We start from the raw sequence: 21,338 nt of genomic DNA on the forward strand, positions 1-21,338 counted from the left end.
TTTTATTTTTTACATGGTTGGAAATTGGAATTACAGTTTTATACATTATCTTTTATTACTTTTCTTAGTTGTAAATGTTATATAGCATAGCCACTACTAAAGAATAGTATGATATTGACACTAGTAGAAATTTATTATTCTTTTTTAAACGCAAACTTCATGAAATACCAACCCGAAAACCGGGTGGCCGAACCAACAAAAAGGAAGACAATTACATAATTACAAATTTACATCAGTTTTTCATGTCAGAGTTTTTAACTTCGATCTATTTCTTAACCATAAGAAACCAATAGACTTTATCTCGCTTATATTGTTCTCAATCCTAGCCGGTTTGTTTGAGAATCTCTGTTCGTTTCTGCATCTCCACAAACTCCAACAGCTAATCATAATGATGCCATGAAACACGTCTTTTTCCAAGAACTTATTTTTATGGGCAGGGGAAAGAGGATTTTTAAACCGCGCTAATAAATGTCGTTGCAACATATATTTTTGTTCAAGATTGCTACAAACTCCAACAGTTGATCATAATGATGCCATGAAATACGTCTTTTCTAGAAACTTATTTTTATGGGCAGTGAAAAAGAGTATTTTTTAACCGCGCTAGTCGCAATATATATTTTTGTTCATGATTGTTTACAGCACTAATGTGGGGGGTTGAGATCCTGTACAAACAGTGCTAATTATAAGAACCGTAAGAACAGATCTGAACCATTGTTAATTTAAATCAAGGGTTGATATTGATTATAAATAAAACTCTTATAATTAAAAATTACTACTAACAAATTAGGGGTAATTTTGTAAAATTGCTAGTCATTTGACCATTTTCTATTAAATACAAATTCCACCAAGGTTTTTTAAACTAAAATAACTTTTATATACTTCATTATTTTTTTTTAAAAATATATACCATAAAATCAAGTATTTTTTTATCTTTAATATGAGTACCATATTGCTATACCTTTTTGTATTTATAAAAGTGTTTTTTAAAAAAAGTTAACAAAAGGTGTTTTATATTTGTGCTAATAAGGTGCTGATTATGTGTTAATTACAAAATAATACAAACAAACACCAAAAGTAGATATAATCAGCACATCTGGTGTGCTGATAATGGAGAACGATTGAAGATGTTGTGCTAATGTCGTTTATGTTGATAATGGATAACGATTCGAGGACGATGTGCTGATAATGAAGAACGATTAATGATGTTGTGCTAATTATATAGTGTTGTGCTGATTATATTTTTTGTAATTATTTTTAATTAGTTATAAATAAATATGGTCAAAAAGTCTAAATTACCCCTAAACTAATTTTTTATTGATGGACACTTGTCAATTATGTATTGGTTCTTATGATTCTTACAAACTTAAGTGTTTGTATTTGATCCCATTCCCTAATGTGGGTGCTCTTCGCAACATTATCGTGCCTATTGTTAACAAACATTTTCTTTATTTTAAATACACTAACAAAGTTTGAATTTTTTTTTTTTCACGTCAAATGCTACTCATCACACCAATAATTCTTAAATACTCCTCGGTTTGAAAAACATTCAAACAAAATAATCTTGAACTTTGCATCTTTCATTTGTGCTAAAAATAGAAACCAACTCGAAACAAATGCATCATATCAATTACCAACCATTCAAACCAAACTAAATCCACCCTTAACAACCCCTCTCCAAAAATCTATTTTCCATCAACAATGCCACCAACGGACAACCAAGGATCCTTCCTCAACCGGATCAGCATCCGGCGAAACCAAGTCGCATACGAGCACGAAATCGAAGACGTCGAACAATTCCAAAAACACGTCACCGACCGCCTCTCCGAACTCTTCCACCCCCAAGAAGACACCACCACCAGCGACCCACCCGAAACAATATTATCCATCGCATGGTTTCGCAAACTCCTCGACGCATTCCTCTGCTGCGAAGCCGAATTCAAAGCGGTTGTAATCATGGGCCGTGACGCCAACAACTTCTCCAAATCCCCACTCGACCGCCTCATCCCCGAGCACCTTGATCGCTCCGTAAAAGCTCTCGACATATGCAACGCGATTATTCACGGAATCGATCTGCTACAACACTGGCGAAAACTCGCGCAAATCGCGGTCGACTCGCTTAACCAAAAACCAATCACGGAGGGACACGTCAGGAGGGCAAAAAAGGCATTAACCACATTGTTATCATCCATTTCAATAGACGACAAAGAAATCCACCATCACACAAACAAATCCACCTCATCATCAAATAATAACAACACAACACTAGGCAACATAAAATCTTTATCGTACCCTTTTGCAAGGACATGGTCAGCAGCTAAACAAATTCAGGCAATGTCAGCCAATCTCACATCGCCACGTGGCGGGGAACCCACCGGGTTAGTTGTACCGTTATATTTAATGAGCTCGGTATTAGTTTTTGTAATGTGGGCGATGGTGGCCGCGATACCATGCCAAGAACGGGCGGGTTTGGGGGCGCATTTGCAGCTATCGAAGCAGTTTACGTGGGCGCAACCGATGATCGGGTTGCAGGAGAAGATAGGGGAGCAGTGGAAGAAGAAGGAGAAGAAGGGGAGGAGTGGGTTGTTGTTGGAGACACAGAGGATGGAGAAGTTGGGGTTGAGTATGGTGGAGTTTGCGGAGCGGTTTGTGTTTCCGGTGGAGGGGGAGAAGGCGGAGGAGGTGGCGGCGATGGTGGCGGAGATGGAGGAGGTGTGTGGGAGAATGGAGGAGGGGCTGGTGGCGTTGGATATGCAGGTCAGAGAGGTGTTTAATCGGATCGTGAGGAGTAGAGCCGAGACACTTGACGTTCTTGACCAACTTAATAAAATGACCACACCGGTTCCGTATTGATTTATTTGTCTGTGTTCTCGGACATTTGATAAAATTGGAATGATACAGTGAAGATTAAAGATTAGTATAGCTTCTACGCAAGACGTGACATTTTTTTTTTTTTTTTTCTGTTGTTGATAATAATTGGTTGTTTAAGGTTTAATGACATGTACTAATCATGTGCTAAATCAAATAAAAAAAATTAATCAGATTAAGTGGAGCTGATTCATTGTATTTGAAATTGAATTCAAGTTTTTCACTTTTACTATTGGCCCATCTGATTCTTTTTTCTGGCCCAACAAATGTCAACCATTATTAGCGGGGTTTGAGGTTTGACTATGTCACTATGTTATTATAATCTTTAAGATGTGAGTTTTATGTGTTCTAATCTATGGAAAGAGAGAAAGATGTGACAAAAAGTGTTTGTTTAAAATATTGTAAACTGCTGTAAAACTAAAATTATAAAATATACATTTACAAATGATTTTTCAACTTCCTAAGACCATCAAACTTTCATTTTTTATTCAAAATTCACCCAACCATTTTACTCCTTCCAAATTTGAACTTCTGGTTGAACTCAACAGTGACTCCTTTTTTCTTTTTCTCTTGATGACAATTAAAATTAGTTTATTATTATAATTATTTTGAAATGTTTGATATTATAACATAAGATACTTTTAAAGTTTAACTATATTATTGCAACATGTTTAGTTTTATCTGTGTCGATACTATCGCATCATTCTTATTTTTATCTACGTCTTGGCATTAATTTTATTTTAAACCGAGCATTACAGATTTCGCGTCACATGAACACCCCTCCACAACACGCGGTGTTTCTTTTGTTTTCTCAAATTTCAAATATACCTTTGCAATGTGTTTTTATCTACGTTTTCGTATTCAAAAGCAACACAAATTTCGAATATACTTATGCGGCGTATATTTTATCTACTTTTTCAATTTTTCATATTCAAAACCAGATCATATTCGGAAAGGTACACGTATAACATCCCCACCGCAGCGAGTACGTAAACTCGGTAGCTTCTTATACGAATTGCCGTATATCCACATTCTTGTCTGCGATTACTTCGTGAACCGTCCAATTACGTCATTCATTGATGGTTACAACAAGGTTTAAAGGGATTCGTGATTGTTAACGATGGAGCCAGTTACAGCCGTGGAAACCCTCTCTATGGAGGGGAGGTGGGGTAGAGGTAGGCCCGGATTGACTTGGATGAGTGTATTAAGCAGGATTTATTAGGGTTGCACCTCTCTAAGGACATGATCCAGTATAAAAGTTCGTAGAGACGTAGGATTAATGTTCAATACTTTTAGGACACAATACATATGTGGTTTAGGTGTGTTGTAAGAACTTATATTCGCCACAGTTTAGGTAGAATGTACATGCAATTGTTTTTGTGTATCCAATTTTTATCATTTACTCTCTCACAACTTCTTTTGATATTGGTAGCTTTCTTTATATCTCACTTTCTTTTATTTGCATGTTGTGTGTTTTAGAGTGAGAGTCTTTCTAAAAGTAGTCTTTCTATCACTCAGAGGTAAGGTTTCCTTATATCCACACTCCTTAGACACTGTCAATAACTACACTTTTGTAGAATTTACTAGATATGATTGTTGTTGTTTATGATTGTTAACGATAAAGTTCACACCGACCTACATTTTAACCATAACTTAAAATTAAAAACAATAAATTAACTCAGGTATTTATAAAACACAATACCAAAATTACACTTATCAAATTTTTCAATTTATTCTGAATATTATCTAAAATTAAATAATACATGTTCAATCACTTATTTCAACTTTAATTTAATACAACAAATCGGTCATGTAATGTCATGCATCAAATATTTAAGTCATAGGACTACTACTCCTAACCCTCTATTTAGGTCAAAAAAACCCTCTATATGGTGTAGACTTTGCCATACACCAACCGTATACCGATATTGTACGCCTAATGTTGTGCCCGAACAAGGGGCGAGGCAAGAGGAGAATGAGGTGACATTCGGTGAGGAGTCAAGATGTCGTAATGAGGTGACATGCGGTGAGGAGTCAAGATGTCGTCTAGCCTTCTTGATGATGATCTTAGAGGTAGGTTGTTTAGCCAAAATTGTTTTCTGGTCTTGATCTCGAGGTTTCTGTTCTTTCGCACGAATTGTTTAATCCTCCATAGCGCGATTATCGTGGTCTCATCATCCATATTTGCAAAACAAACACGAAACCATCCTGGCTCAGAGCAATGAAAAGATTGACCTGGTGAGACGTTAAGCTTAATATCATTAATTATAGTTCGCCAGAACGTCATTTCTGCTTCAAAAGTAGGTTCTTTTAAAAATCGGCGCAAGTCCATCCAGAGAAACAAGCCCGCCTTGCTTTCCAAACTCCCGATCCCAACTTGGGCTAGTCCACGGTTAAACATATCATGCCTGTGGGCCAATCTGACTCTACTCTCAGAAATAAAGTTCTCAACAAACTCATTGTCCGAAAGCATAGAGGCGAGCATGTGTTGGGTTTGAGTCGAAACAAGCCCAAAGCTCGACATTTTACGAGCGATGCTCACAACATTATCATTGTACGAGTACACGATCCCAACTCTAAACCCGGGGAACCCCATGTCCTTGGAAAGACTATAAACCAAATGAATCAAGTCGCGGTTGCATTCAGGCTCTTCCTCTATCACCTCCGCAATGCTAACAAACTCGTCACCATCGGTTACCGTGCCAGCATAGATCTCGTCACACACGAGGTGGATGCTTTTATCATTAATGAATCTCACAACATCTTTTAACGTCTCCCGGTCTAGAAAAGTACCTAGCGGGTTCGATGGGTTCGTTACAAGCAAACCCTTGACCTTAATGTTGTCTAACTTCGCATTCGTGTACGCGCTTTCTAGAGCTTCTCTAGTGATCTTGAAGTTATTCGAGCTTTCGCAAACGACCGGCACTAGGTTGACTCCCGTTCGCCATCTCAAATCTCGGTCAAATCTGCAAAAGATAACAAAAATATAAATTAGACCCAAATAAAAAATAACAATCATTTTTTTTCAACTACTTTTTATTTTATTTTTTTTTACACGTAAATACCACCTAATCTTGTACTTAAAAAACGTAAAATGTTATATAAACACTTACGCTGGATAATAAGGGGTGGGAACTAAGAATGCTTCTCCAGGATTAGCCAAGCAGAAAGCCAAAGTTTCATGAGCACCGGTGGCGCCACCGCTCATAACAATCCGGTCGGGATCAAACTTGACACGGTTTCCACGAACCCGGTTCATGAAGTTAGCAACCGCGGTCCTGAAAGCGGGCAACCCATGATAGTCTTGAAAAATGGCAGTGTGTTTAAAACCGGATACACCTTGTGGTGTACAAATTGAGGCGCTCGGGTTCGCTTCTATCCATTCTTTGATCAAATCGAAGGAAAGCTGATTTTCGGCAAGACCCATTTGAATAACACCCTCGGGGTTGCGCTGAGGGTGGAAAGGATTGGCGTCGTAGGCCTTCCAACCGTCGAAATACGGAGAGTTTTCGCCGTGTCCGTTGTTGGTTGCTATCTTTGATAACATGTTGTTTGAGACTTCCATTGGTTATTGTTTTGGGTTGGTGAATGCTGCTGAATTGAGCAAGGAAGGAGATGAAGAAATGAATTGAGTTGAGTTGAGTTGAGAGTAGATGAAGTAGATGAGGGGTATATATAATGAGAGGTGAAGAAGAGAGGAAGGTTCGGTCTTGGTGACTAGTGGCTGCAGAAACTTTTGTTTTTGTTCTTGATTTTACTTCCACCTTTACGTAGTATACTATATTGTTTGAAAGTTTGACTCCATATTTCTGTCTTTGTATATATGGGGTATCTATGAAAATATGAATTTAGTGAAAACACATAAAACTAAATATATCATTATTTTATAAGTTTAAAAGCTTTAAAATAAAAATGATAAAATACCATGTTTAATTATCCCAGTTGTGTATTTCATATGATCTACAATATACACATATATACGTAAAGGATTCGGTTCAATTAAGATTCACGACGAGTTGTGAGAACTTCTACGTTTTGCGTGAGTTTGGTCACCATTTTCTTACACAAACGTAGATGAAAGCATTACAAAGATATATGAAAAAAAAAGAAAAAAATTGTTGAGCAAGTGATTATTCCTGGTGTAAATTTTTTTACGGAAGGATGACATCACCAATAAACTGTTTTTACATTAATGTAAATTTTTGCAGGCGACATTTTGAGATTTTTTTTTTTTGAAAAAACTTTTAGTAAAGCCTGGTTCCTCACACCTCAAGGTGGTTTTCATTTTACCTTTTCCCTATAGGTAAATAAATATAACTTAAATAAACATATGAAAATTTTAGTTTGATGGTTTTTTATATGTAAATATCATATGCATTAGTATGTGAAAAAAATATAAAATTATAAAAATGATATGAACCAATAGTAACAAAAAGAAAAAAAATAGAGAATTAAGGTTTAATTTGTATTCTCACGATAACTTAGAGTTATGATATAGATATGGCTTTTGATTTATAGTAAAGGAGTGTTAAAAATACATGCTTCTTGATAATTGATTGTGAACGATCTTAGTCGTAAAAGAAGCCACATGAGTTAAAATAAAAATAATGCATGACTTTTAAAGACATGCTTGATAATATGACTTTTTACTATTCTCCATTTTTAACATTAAAAATCAGTCTTGTATTTATGGTTATATAGTTATGTTAATTGAAATGATTTTATATACTTTAGTTTTATCATTGAAATACTCAGATATGTTCATCCCATGCGCGTAACATTTTTTTTAACTAATCACATATTTAGTCTCTATCCTTATACCCGTCTCGTTACTTGTCCAGAATGTTTCATGCTTCGATTTTACCCGTCAAGTTTGAGTTTTTTTGCCGCCCCTATGAAAACACACTCTCCTTCACATGAAAATGATACCATTCGTGTTCGAACAATCACTAACTCTTAATGTCATTTACTTCAAACAAGATTGAAAAATTATAATTGTATCATTAACGATATAAATCAGACATAAAACGTGGAAAATGGATATTCCAGTGTACTAGCAATATATAATATCATGTTTTTATTTTAAGTACAACGTTTTTTCGTAGGTTAAAATAATGTTGATATAAATTATGTTTCACATAAAAACAGATTTAATTTAGTTACATTTTTTATTAAAACTTTATGGCATGTCATGAAAATATGAATATGAATATTAACTTTTGTACGGTTAGGATGCGTGCTGTTTGTCATAAGGCGTGTTTGGACTCTTTTGGGGAGCATGCGGTTCATTGTAGAGAGCTCCCAGGGGTTAAATACCGACATGATCTGGTTAGTGATGTTCTTTTTAACATATTCAGACGCTTTGTGATTTCTGCTAAGACAGAAGCGCCTGTGAATTTCTTAACTGACCCATTAGAAGGAAGATCTACTCTTAAACTAGCCTACATTTTGATCTTCGGATGGATAGGAGGAAAACATGCGTGTGTGGATCTAACATGGGTTTCCCTTCTAGTGGACTTAGGGTGTAGTGTTTTCACGGTGGGTCATACTACTTTAAAGGCTGCTTCGGGCAAAGTGACCAAACACGAGAAAGCGTGCCTTGACAAACATCACGTGTTTATCCTATTTGCTTTTGATACTTTTGGTTTCCTTGCACCAGAGGCCGTGGACCTACTTAGTCGAGTTCAAAGGGTCATACATGGTAATGTTATGACCCCGCGATCTTTGTATGTAGTTTTTAAAAAACTTTGTTTTGCTATTTAAAAAAAAGATAGCAACATAACTTGTTGGCTGTTTACCTTCTATCTCGATGTAATTCCCTGTTGGAGTTATATTCAAAAAGTAGAAAAAAAAAAAGATCAATCAAATTCAACGGATATCTACTCAAATGTCTAGGTGTAATCCAACTTTCCATATATAAAACAAAAATAGTACTGCAATTCCATAACATTAAAATATTAAAAAATAATATGCTTTTCGTTGTAATAACCATACAAAGCAATATTAGTTTGAAGAACTTAACCATCAAAACTTAGATTTCGAAACACGTATTAGATGCGAGAAATACGTAGATAAGATACATTAACGTTTGCACATGGAACATTGAATTACATGTCAATTTCTTAACCATAACCTCTAGCAATCAATGACCTAGACACGTATCTACTAATTTAGCCAAAAACTAAAAAGAAAACACGTATATACCATTTTAAACATTAAAGCCAAAAGCTAAAAAGAAAACACGTATATACCATTTAAAACATTAAAAAAAACTTGCATGCCTATCATATTTTCGACCAATCTGATTCGGTGTATTATGTATCATTTAAAATTGTAAACATAATATATATTTTGTACCTAACCGTCTACTTTTAACAAATGTAAAACAAATAACTTATAATTAAGCTAAGCTCTCACTATTTTTACACCTTTAAAATCTTCTTTTCACACCCTACATCTATACAACTCATATAAGGTTATACGGGTCATATAGGAGAATGTTGCACAAAAACAATTGTCACATAATATTTTTTTATCTCCATGTGATGTACTGCAAAGTACATATGTTTATAGTGTATATTTTGGTCAGTTTTTAGTCGTTTAGAGTCTAGTTTAGGTTAGAATTTCGATACTGCTGACGTTAAGCTTTGATTTCAGGTCCCGTAGCTTAAAGTGATGAAAAACGAGTAAAACCGAGCAGTTTGGAAGAAAACCGGGATTCGTACGCGCGTCGGAGAAGCTGTAACTCGAATTGGAATAAAAAAATAATAAAAATCAAACAAGGAGGCGCCGCGTGACGCGACACCCCCTTGGCGTCACGCGAGGGCCTGGTCTCCGGGAAAAGTGTTGTTCAAGCTAGGGTTTTGAAGATTGATTTCCAAGAAACTTAACACAACTCTAATTACGAATCAAGAAACCCTAGGACGAATTTTGAAGGTGATTTTGAGTATTCTGGAGTGCTTTAGCTTGCGGGAATCAATCGGTTGAAGCTTGCATCGTGAAAGTGAAGATTGTTTGGGTTTTATCTCCCGATGTTCTTTAATTTCGTGTTTTCGATACTTTCCGATGAATTCTTGTTTTGAACTTATTTTGTCTATTTTGAACATCATGTTTCTTGGCTAAACCCTAGATACTACCTAGATTTGATGATGGTTTAATTTATGTTTGGATCTTTTAACGGTTTTTATTGATTGATTATGGATTGATTTCTGAAAGTAAAGTGTTCTAGATTTTCTGATTTGGTGCGTGTGCGTATTTACTTTTGATTGTGGATTGTTTACTGTTTCACATAGATTTTGGTGGATGTCTTTCACATAATAGATCTGTGTTGATTATTTGCATCCTTGCGGGTTCGGGTGATCTTTGGGTAAATCGGCCGATAGCCTTAGAAACAGTAACTAAAATACAATTAGAATTAAATATTCTGCTTAACTTGTCGCTGAGAGGCTCGAGTTAGTTATTAGGTCTCGGTGCAGTATATAACTAAATTAGATTTTGAGAGAAGTCGACGTTAGTTCCCTAATTGCATTTGTGTCTAGTAAACCAAATTAGAACCTAGAATTGCCTTAGATTGTCGCGCTGAGAGGTAGATAGTCGTATTAGGGCACTTTTAGAGTCGTTAGAGGACTGAGAGGAAGTCTAACAGTCGGTAGTCACAACAGCCTTCTAGGGTTTCCTAGGTTTCTTCCTGAGAAGGGTCGGGAAGTCTTAGCAACCTTAAGGTTTAGTATTTTACGATCCCGGCTCCATACAACAATAAAACCGTAGAAGTCCATTCATAGTTAAACTGGATTCAAGTCTAGGTAGTCCTTAATATCATCTGAATTAAAACCCTAGTCTTCGTTCGTGTCTTAGTTTAATTTCATTTTAATTACAATTTTAGGATTTTAGTAAAACTCCCCCTTAAAACACAACAATTGTTTAGTCATGTCAGTGTGTAGTCTAAATAGAGTCGTTAACGTAATTCATTAGAGTCCTTGTGGGTTCGACATCCGGACTTACTTTTCTGTGCTAGAGTCGACCGGTACACTTGCCGGTGAGTAGTTTAGTCAGGTTAAAGAGTCTAGATTTTTATTACTTGAGTCTTAATTTAGGGCAATTTTAGTTTATTTAGTTGAACTACTTTTTCCACATCAAGTTTTTGGCGCCGCTGCCGGGGACTCTTGGCAATTGCGTTAACTACTTTGTTTGGATTTCAACTGATATCATTACGTGCTTTTTGTGTGTTTGTGAGTCGTAGGAGTCCAAGTAATTTTAGTGTCTTTTTCGTATTTCTTTGAGTCTTTTGTTGGAGTTGACTTACTTGTATATTCTTGGTTTTGCAGTTCATGCCCCACACGCATTCGCAGGGACCAGTGAAGCCGCCAATTGACAAGTCTTCCTTCTCTACACCAAATCCTCAGGTTCGAAAACCCCCAACTTCATCTTCAGCCCTTTTTGACTCTACACTACACTCTAAACCACCGAACTACGACTTCACCCCGAAGTCATCTCCCCACAATTCCCCACCACCCTCCCGTCACCCTAGTCCGCCACCAGTTCACCAAATGGCCGATAACCAAACTGTCCACCAGCGTTCCACCGCGGGTTTTACCGCAAACTCACCCATCACCCTTCCCGAAATTGCCAATGATAAGTCTTGGCAAATTCCTTCATACATCATGACTGCCATTAACAACTCTTGTCAGTTTCATGGTCGTGATGATGAGGATGCGCCAGCACATATCAATCGCCTCACCCCCCTGTGTAGCACCTTCGGCATCGAAGGTGTTAATCTTGATGCCCGCTTTCTCAAAGTCTTTCCCTTTTCACTTGCTGGCCGCGCAGCCACATGGCTCGATTCGCAGCCACCAGGTACTTACACCACTTGGGCTGGACTTAGAGATGCCTTCCTTGCTAAGTATTCCCCACCTGCGAATGCCTCTCGCCTTCGAGATCAGATCCATTCCTTCATAATGGAGCCTGACGAACCTTATCACTTAGCTTGGGAGAGGTTTCAAACTTTACTCTCGCGTTGTTCCCAACATGGACTGTCGGATTGGGCCTTAGTAGAAAAATTTTATAATGGTCTTACCCCTGAGTGCAAAGCCCGATTCGACACATCCGCAGGAGGCCACCTTATGGGAAAGAAAACTATGGCTGACTGCAATGACCTCTTTGAGAGCTTCGCTCATGCTGATATAGATCATAGTGCTACCGACAGGAATTCCAATCCTGTGATCACTCCCTCATCTTCTTGAGGAGTGAACCAAGTCGTTTCAGACTCAAAGGTAGTATCTCAGCTTGAATATATCACCAAAGAGTTGCTAGAAATTAAGAAGAAGGTAGATAGATGCGAGGTTTGTAGAGGTGGACATGACACCATAGATTGCCCAACCCTTACCCTAGAGCAGGTCGAGTATATAGCAGGTCAAAATAGGGGTCCAACTAACCCGTTCAACAATAGTAACTCTAATTGGCGTGCTAACAATTATCGCTCCTCAGGTAACCCCCCTGGTTTTCCATCAGGTCAATATCAAAGCAGGGGGCCAGGTTTTTATTCTAGTGGGGGGTCGGGTCAACCAGGTCCATTTTCTAGTTCAGGTTCAGGGGGGCAGTTCAGAGGTGAAGGGTCAAACCAAGAGGTTCAACCTAAGAGTGAGGGGTCAGGTGGTAGTTTGTCTAGGATAGAGGACCTTCTTTCCAAATTATTGGTTAAGGATCAGGCTACCCAACGTACCTTAGAGGACCAAGCTACGCTTTTAAAGAATAATCATTCAAGTTTCTTAGACATTCAAAGGCAAGTTGGGGATATTGCACGCCAGTTGCAAGAACGACCTCCTGGTCAATTTTCGGGTAACACAAGGCCCAACCCATCTGGCTCTTTGAAGGCAATTTCGACCCGTAGTGGTAGGACCTTAGGAGAGATAGTGAGACCCGAGAGTGTTGAGATAGAAGATGAGGACCCCGTAGATGAGGAGATTGAAATGGAGGCGCCCGGTAAAGTGCAACCTAGGTTAATCCCAGAAAGTACCGCACACACCGGGGGTACTTCAAGTGAGAAGAGTTTAGGAAAGAGACCCGTTCAAGTTGTCCCCTCACCCAATGTTGATATTTCCCGTGCTCCGTTTCCTTCCCGACTTAAAAATCAAACTTATTCCAAAGAGTACGGGAAATTTTTAGAAATCTTTAAGCAGCTTAGAATCAACCTTCCTTTTATAGAAGCCCTTCAATCAATGCCGAAATATGCAAAATTTTTAAAAGATCTTCTAAAACGAAAGGATAGGTTAGGAGAGGTTTCTAAAATTCCCCTTAGTGGGGGATGTTCCGCCGTAGTGTTGAACAAGGTACCGGAAAAATTGACGGATCCGAGCCTTTTTACTATCCCGTGCTTGTTTGGGAGTGATACCGAGTGTAGGGCTCTAGCCGATCTAGGAGCGAGTATAAACTTAATGCCATATTCCTTGTATGAGAGGTTAGGTCTAGGAGAGTTGTCCCCTACACGTATGTCCTTGTCTCTAGCCGATAGATCCGTTAAGTATCCACGTGGCATTATCGAAAACCTTCTAGTCAAAGTGGATAAATTCGTCTTTCCCGTAGACTTTGTCGTTCTTGATATGGAAGCCGACGAAAAGGTTCCTATTATTCTAGGACGCCCCTTCTTGTGTACCGCCAAGGCCATCATTGATGTCTTTGACGGGAAAATCACACTTCAAGTCGGTGAGGAGAGAGTCACTTTCGAGATAGCACGCTCCATGGAACACCCTAGTGGTTCCGATGATCTTAGTAGTCCTTGTCATTCGGTCTATTTCATAGAATCATTTTTATCTTGTGTCGACCATTGTTTTGACTATATTAGTGGACCCGACCTAGTTGAGAGTAGGATAGATGAGGTAGTTGAGAAGGTAGAGGAGGTTGTTAGTGAGAGTGAGGAGGTAGAAGAGAGCGAGTGGGTCCCCGAAGCGCTAGGGTGTGTGAAATAGACTGTGCAAAAAGAAAAAAAAGTACCGAAACTTAAGTAATCTGTGGTTGGGGATAGCGACTCTACAGCCGGATTGCCTCTTGGTTAGGGAAAGCATCGTCTAGACTCGCTTATGAAAAAAAAGAGAAAAAAGTTGGAAAAAGAAAAAAATTTTGATTATAAACTCTCTTGGTTTTGATATAAGACGGTTGGGAATTGGTCAGATGATCGTTCTCTTAGTCCTATTAGCTTGAGGCGGGAGTAGGTAGACTGTAGGTTCTAGCGTGAGACCCTAGGTAGACTGACCGCACTTAAATTTAATTTACATGATAAGGGTTTAGGATTGGATTCGGGTTTAAAGTGGACAAATATATTCGCAATCGCAGCTAACGCAAGCTTTGGTTTTAATTAAGTATATCTATGTTTTTGGTCCGAGTGATTATTTGCCTATGATTCCGTTGCATAATTCTTTTTCGAGGACGAAAAAAGAGTAAGTGTGGGGATGTTTGATGTACTGCAAAGTACATATGTTTATTGTAACACCTCGAAAAAAATTCGTCCAATAATGTATTGACACGTGTCATAAGGTTCCGGTATGTGAAAACAAACTTTAGAGGGACTAAAGTTAACAAACGGTGAAAACTATGGAACGTAAGGGTCCAAAGTGTCAACAATGGATAAATAGACTCTATGATAGCCCTACATAATGTTTATAACCTTAAACGGATGGATCATGGATCATACGAAGCGGAAAGTGCACAAAAGTGAGGAATTACAAACTATAGGGGCCAAAAGTGTCAACATGTTGAATTTATACCTCTGAGTGAACTTTTGGCAGACCCGAAGCCTTGTAATGCTAAAATATACTCACTAGAATATGTGGTAAAAAATTTCGTGAAGTTTCGATAACGTATGAGAAAGTTATGGCCAAAACCGTACTTGAGGGGTTAAAAGCGTCAACGTCGAATTTCATGGCTTTTCGGTTGAGCGCAAAGTTATCCGAGGACATTACCATGTTGGTAAATGTCCCAAGGTTCTTAGAAACCAAGTTTGGGGGTTTACGAGTCAAAATAACTAGCCAAAACATCGCGTGCAAGGACAGGGACCAAAGCTGCCAAGTATGGAAATTGTTTGGCTGATCAGCAGTCCAGGCGACCCGCCTGGACAGGCCCAAGCGGGCCGCGAACCCCTATCAGATGCAGAATTCGCGAAAATGACCATTTTGGGTCCGAATTTGAAGTGCAATACAGCTGCTAACACCTCCCTTTTGCTCCAATAAGAGTGCTTGCATGCCTAGGCTACTGTGAGCTCTCTATATCCTCTGAATTCACCTTAAATTAGATCAAAAGCTCTCATTTTTGGGGCACTTGCATTGTGATCAAGAACACCAAACTTGCAAAACTCTCAAGGCAACTTCTGGAGCATTTCTGAACGACAAGGCAGCCTCTAAGTGTTAACTAAGCTTCATTAGGACCTTTGTAAGCTTTCATATCAGTTTATAATTCGTTCTTGCTTCGATTATTAGTTAAAAGTCAAACCGTTGTTCATATAGTTTGACTTTTCGATTAAACGAGTTTGGCTCTGTCATTTCTCAAATTGAAACCACTGGTATGTTGGTATTTATGTGGGAAACAAACCCTCAAAAGGGTATTCTCTGATTCCCACTCTAAGCATGCTATTTGTCGAGTCAAAGTTGTTTCTAAAAAGTCAACAGGAATCGTTTTTGCGAAATATGGCATAAGTGGTAATGTAGATGACATGCAATCAGTTTGATCATCATAAATAACTTATAATGAATATAAGAATGTGTTTTATCCTAATCGACTCGACAATCTTTAGTATAAATACGAATCGGAACCGAAAGTCTTGTAAAACGACTTTTTCGTAGACTATCGATTCGGATCCGTACATGCATGTTTGAGATCTGTATTGGAGCTTATTTTTGACCATTTTTATTTTAGTATAACTTTCTGGAATTTTTGATACTTGAGTCTATGCTTAGCCGATTCATTTGCATGTTTCCGAGTTATGCTTAAAGTTGACTATTTTGCCCTTTTTGATATAAAACGTGATTTTTAGAAAAGTGAAAGAGTAGAAATCTTTATTACTAATTTATAAACTTGCACCGAAAATTTGAGACCAGTTGGTGGTCCAGATTTTGAGTTATGGCCAATAGCGTAAAACTATATCTTAAAGTTACATAAACGGCGCATTTCGCGTATAACCTATTTCAGGCCACGTTTTGATACAAAACTTTTTACCCACTGATGTTATATAATATTTTGGGATTTTTGATGATTTTTATTTGATTTTTGGCTGAACGGATCATACGTCTCTAAGTCGATTCGGTTAATGCCGGTTTTGACCGTTTAAGCCATAAAATGAGTTTTATACATTCTTTTAACCCCAAACCTTTTTCTACTGATTTTATATGTTAAATAAATTATTTTGAGCATTCTGGAAATATAAAAATCTCAGCTTTCTTTTGAAAACCCGGAAACGGCTCTAGATCGCATTTTTAGCATTTTTAACGCACAGTAAGCGTTATACTCATTTTAAACATATAAGACTCATACCTACTGATGTATTTAGTATATTTTCATATAATAACAGTAAGTATAAGTATATGAACTCAGATTTCCAGTTTTAGCATTTTTAGCCCTTGTGAAATTACTAAAATACCCCTACGGTGCATAGTTTGATTTTAAATGTTAAGTTTGGTATATGGGTCATACCCTACTGTTATAACATGACAAATTAAGTATATTTACTGTATAAATCAGACCCGAGACTCAGATTTCCAAATTAACTCTTTTATAATCTTTTAAAAGACCAAAATGCCCTTCTAAGGCATAAATTGAGTTTAAAATTATTCGGGGCATAATAGAACATAACTTACTGATATTATATCATATTTAAAGCATATTATCTCAGGGAACTTGCATACGACCCATTTGGCTACCCGTAACGCCCTTTTTGCATTCGGTTCGGTTTACGTAACTAGTTTGCGTAAATTGACCGAAACGGGTCAAACATTATCATTTTTGTCTCAAAATCCAGAATGTATTTAGTATACCCATATTATACAAGTATACAAACTTGTCGGGTCTAAATCACATTCTATCCGGTCTTTCGCTTAATCGTGCGCTTGTACCGAATCGTCCTTAAAACTAACCGGTCTAAGCTAAAGCTTAAATAAAAGACCCGTTAGGAATCTAATAGGTTATTATAAACCTTTGTTCCAGATTAGGAGGCCCAGTAAAAGCTACCTACACTTACCAATTGTGATTCATACTTACTCAGGTAAATACATTTTGACTTATTTTCCCTATACGGGCTTGGGGTACGGTATTTAAAATACCGCTTGATCGAGCGCACAAATCCTGCACCCTTGGGTGTCCAGTATTGAATAGTTTGTGCGACTCGTTTAAACAGTCTTGTTTTACTTTAAGGGTTTGGGGGGTTATTGACCGTGTCCCGGATATCCTTGGCATTATCTTACGAGATGGCCACGACCAGAGCATGGGGTGTAGGCGTACACCCGACGTGTATAACTCTTTAATGTGGTGTGTCATTTAATCTTTAGCCCGAACAGCAGATCCCGGGCCACCAAATGTACGAGTAGCATGTAATTCGTTCACAAGTTTATATTGCATAATTATCCCAAGTTAATAAAAATATTTATGCCTTGTGCATTTAAATCAATTTTCAATCATTTTCAAAATGAGTCCGTTGATTTGTATTTACCAGTGTAAACTGACGTATTTTTCCAAAAGGTTAAGTGCAGGTACTATACGAACTAGGCTGGCTGTTTCCTAAGAGCGTCCACTATAGTCTCGCAAGCTCGGACGACAAATAAACTGTTGAACAATATATCTCATTTTTTTTATTGATCCGCCTGTGGATCCGTTTCAACTACTTGTGATATTTATTATTACATTTTAATTAAAGTTGAAATGAATCTATTTCTGCTTCCGCTGTGCATTATTATATTGTGTTGTTTGTCTATGACGATGCCAACCACGTCACTGTACCCCACACCGGGCCCACCGGTGACACGTGGAGATCGGGGTGTGACAGGTTGGTATCAGAGCCAACGCTGAGTGAATTAAACACTAGTCTTTTGTGTTTAATCTCAGTTACACAATTGCACATTCCTCGATTTTCGAGTCTAGACAAAGAACTTAGGAAATGTTCAAAATTTCGTTTATTTTTATTTTCATTTTCTAACTTCGTCTCATATATACATTTTTGTTGTGCAACTTGTTTGATTTTTGACAGGTTCAACATGCGCCACGAGTTCGAGGAAGGGGACGAGGAGGATTCGCCACCTCACATGACCACGAGGCAGGGCCTTCGCATAGGCGGACCCCATCGGCATCCCACAACACTGCTGCCCACGATCTTTGGAGATCATTTGCTGAACCAGCCAGGCACTCGGTATCACTGAGTACCTCACCATCCCTACCTCACTCCTTTGGGCCACATTCTGAAAATGGGCCCCATGACTCCCATGGATCTTTCATACCCCTACACCAGTCACCTCACCACTACCCAGCACCAGTTTATCAGGGCCTGTATAACCCTGATGCCTACTTGGATGAACCAGTAGGTCATAACCCACTAGGACCTGAAGACCACTTCTCTGGTGGCAACGAGATGGAGGTCGACGAGGACACCGATCCCTCCATGCCACCGTCCGGCACTCCCAACCATCCCATTGAGATATCGGATGGGTCACCATACAGGGGATCACCTTTCAATGGTGTTGACAGCTACGAGGAGAGGTTTAAGCAGCACGACTGGGTCTATACCCCCAGCTACCATAACTCCCCCATGCACCAGTCTTACCACGGTTCTCCCGTGCACTCTCAGCACCACTCCCAGCAGCAGCAGCCTCAGCAGCAGGACCCATCTGAGGCCTTCTAGCGCGACGTGGTCACTCCGTCGCCGCCACCACCACCGGTTTTGCCTCCTCCGCCTCAGAGGCCAAGGAGGAACGCGCGTATGTCTACGCGAGGAGGGATTCGCATTGGCACCCCTCGACATTCAGGTAGCGGCCGCTACTCGCTGCTCCACGAGGAGTCAGAGATGGGAGAATCTCAGCATCCCGTCTCAGAGGTTTCTTCTGAGCCTATTGCGCCACCGCCACCACAGAACTTTGGAGAGCCAATCCCTGCGTATGCTAGCGCAGCACAGTTCAACCCTTTCGAGCCGACTTTTCCCCCAGGTTATGACTATACAGGAGATCCCTACTGGTTAGCTTCAGGCTACAACCCTCTCAACCAGGAGAGTGCTTTTGGAGGTCCCTGGGCTACGGGACAATCAGCTTTTGGGTACTTACCGCAAGGGTACCAGCAGCCGCAGCCTCCACAGCCACCGCAGTATCAGCCACCGCCGCCGGCGCCGATGATGTCGCCACCGCAAGTCCAAGAAATCCTGCAAGGGATACACGACGTGCGACGGGAATTGCAACATGATCGCCGACACAACCGCGGTATGTTCAAGAAGATGGTTGACTTGATTAAGGGTAAGAGTAAGAAGGATTATTAAATCCTTTGGTTGTTAGCTCATTTACTCATGTCCCTGCGAGGACATTCATTCCTGTATTCTACCCCTGCGTGGGTATATTTCTCTTGTTCTACCCCTGCGTGGGTATGTTGTTTCTGTTAACCCCTGCGTGGGTTTTGTCTGTTTGTTTGTTTTGTTTGTTGTTATTTGGTTTAGCCCCTGCGTGGGCATGCTATTTAAGTTGAAAAGTCCCGTTTAGGGCAAAAGTTGTACTAGTTTACTTTAATTAAAATGGTTAATTTAAAATTTTTCTTCATTTTATTTATGTGCATGAATATAATATTCAAATAAATGGAAAATATCAATTTTTATTTGATTTGCCATTTAATAAGGATCTTAGTAAGGTAAAACCTAGCTTGAATGTCTTATTAACAGGCCTGGCCAATATGGTAAAACCTGGTTGAAAAGATTTAAAATCTCTGTTAACATCTGTAAACATGTTAACATTCTTGGTTAGCGTGATCTGTAAAATCACACATGCCACCCTTTTAATAAATTATCTAAGATTATATCTGTATACAAGTCTGATTGTGACTTGATACCTACGGGATTGTGACTATGTCATATAAAGCAAAAAGGCAGTTGTGGCTTATAACTCCCTGCCAAGTAAAGGATTATTTGTTTAACTATACAATTTTTAATCCTATAAAAATCTAAATTCATAATTTAGAAGTTGTCCGAAGTGACTAGGCCTATTGTGCCAATATATATATTTCATTCCATAATATAGTTGCTAATAAAAGCCCTGAATGAAATTAAATAAATTAACTATTATGGTTATTAATACCATGGTTAATAAATCGTCTAGAACGATAATACTGTTAGGTTTCTAAATACACCTTGTCCTTACTTTTATGTAGCTTAAAGCTACATGGCCAAATCGGAAGAAACCAACAGTCATTCTGGGGAGCACCCAGATAATACAAGGATTCACGTCACTGGTGCGGAACTGCAAGCACTGGTAGAAAACGCTGTTGCCAAGGCTATGGATAGGCAATTCAGAGAATCTAGCGGGACTCGGAGTAGGACCCGAACCGTATCGCATGTCAAGCCCAAGACTCATTCAGAGGCTCATAGTAAGCCGCCTTCTAAAAAGAATGAGCCGAAGAAGGATGAGGAGGATAATCACTCCTCCAACCACAGCAACATCCCAAAGTAAGAAGTCAAGCTGAAGCATGATACGCACAGCAAGTCCTGTACGTACAAATATTTCGTATCTTGCAAACCCAGAGATTTTACGGGGGAAAAAGGAGCAGTTGACTGCATGACATGGATTGATGAGATGGACACTGTGGTTGATATCAGCGGGTGTGCTGATAGGGACGTCGTGAAGTACGTGTCCCAGTCGTTCAAAGGAGATGCGTTAGCATGGTGGAAGTCACTCCTACAAGCTGCCGGTAAGGCCACTCTGTACAGCATGTCATGGGAACAGTTTGTGGCCCTGGTCAAAGAGAATTTCTGCCCGCAGAATGAGGTCGAAAGGATTGAGTCGGATTTCGTATCCCTTGTGATGAAGAACCTCGATTGTCAGGCATATCTCACTACATTCAACACCTTATCTCGATTAGTGCCGTATTTGGTGACCCCGGAGCCGCGAAGGATCGCCCGTTTTATTGGGGGCTTGGCACCGGAGATAAAGGCGAGCGTTAAGGCATCAAGGCATACGACATTCAGATCAGTAGCCGATCTATCCCTCTCCCTCACTCAAGATGTGGTCAGATTGAGAGCTATGAAGAGCTCAGAGGAAAACAAAAGGAAACGTGAGGATGACACCTCACGAAGATCTGAGAAACGACACCGAGGGAACAACGACCATAGGAAAGGGTCGGGATTCAAGAAAGGAGATCATCGGTCGGGCGAGAAACCTAGATGCAAGACCTGCAAGAGACACCATTTTGGGAAGTGTCGTTTGGAAGCAAAATCCCAGTCTCACGAAAAACGATGTGGAATCTTGTCACACCCC

The 21,338-nt window shown here is 39.1% G+C and overlaps 2 protein-coding genes and 1 pseudogene across 2 annotated transcripts; 2 read left to right on the top strand and 1 right to left on the bottom strand.

Moving 5' to 3' along the window:
* Window positions 1-1,544: 1,544 nt before the first annotated feature.
* On the top strand, window positions 1,545-3,038 carry LOC118489061. Its single transcript, XM_035986597.1, has one exon. The coding sequence runs from the start codon at window positions 1,699-1,701 to the stop codon at window positions 2,848-2,850; it is 1,152 nt and encodes a 383-aa protein (XP_035842490.1). The 5' UTR covers window positions 1,545-1,698; the 3' UTR covers window positions 2,851-3,038.
* On the top strand, window positions 2,858-2,954 carry LOC118489591 (annotated as a pseudogene).
* Window positions 3,039-4,578: 1,540 nt separating the features above from the next.
* On the bottom strand, window positions 4,579-6,522 carry LOC118489062 (1-aminocyclopropane-1-carboxylate synthase-like). The gene is made up of 2 exons (XM_035986598.1): window positions 5,979-6,522; window positions 4,579-5,831 (listed from the first exon to the last, which is right to left on the bottom strand). The coding sequence occupies exons 1-2, from the start codon at window positions 6,428-6,430 to the stop codon at window positions 4,802-4,804; spliced, it is 1,482 nt and encodes a 493-aa protein (XP_035842491.1). The 5' UTR covers window positions 6,431-6,522; the 3' UTR covers window positions 4,579-4,801.
* Between the last annotated feature and the right edge of the window lie 14,816 nt (window positions 6,523-21,338).

Source organism: Helianthus annuus, chromosome 17, assembly GCF_002127325.2.
Source record: "Helianthus annuus cultivar XRQ/B chromosome 17, HanXRQr2.0-SUNRISE, whole genome shotgun sequence".
Lineage (NCBI taxonomy): Eukaryota > Viridiplantae > Streptophyta > Magnoliopsida > Asterales > Asteraceae > Helianthus > Helianthus annuus.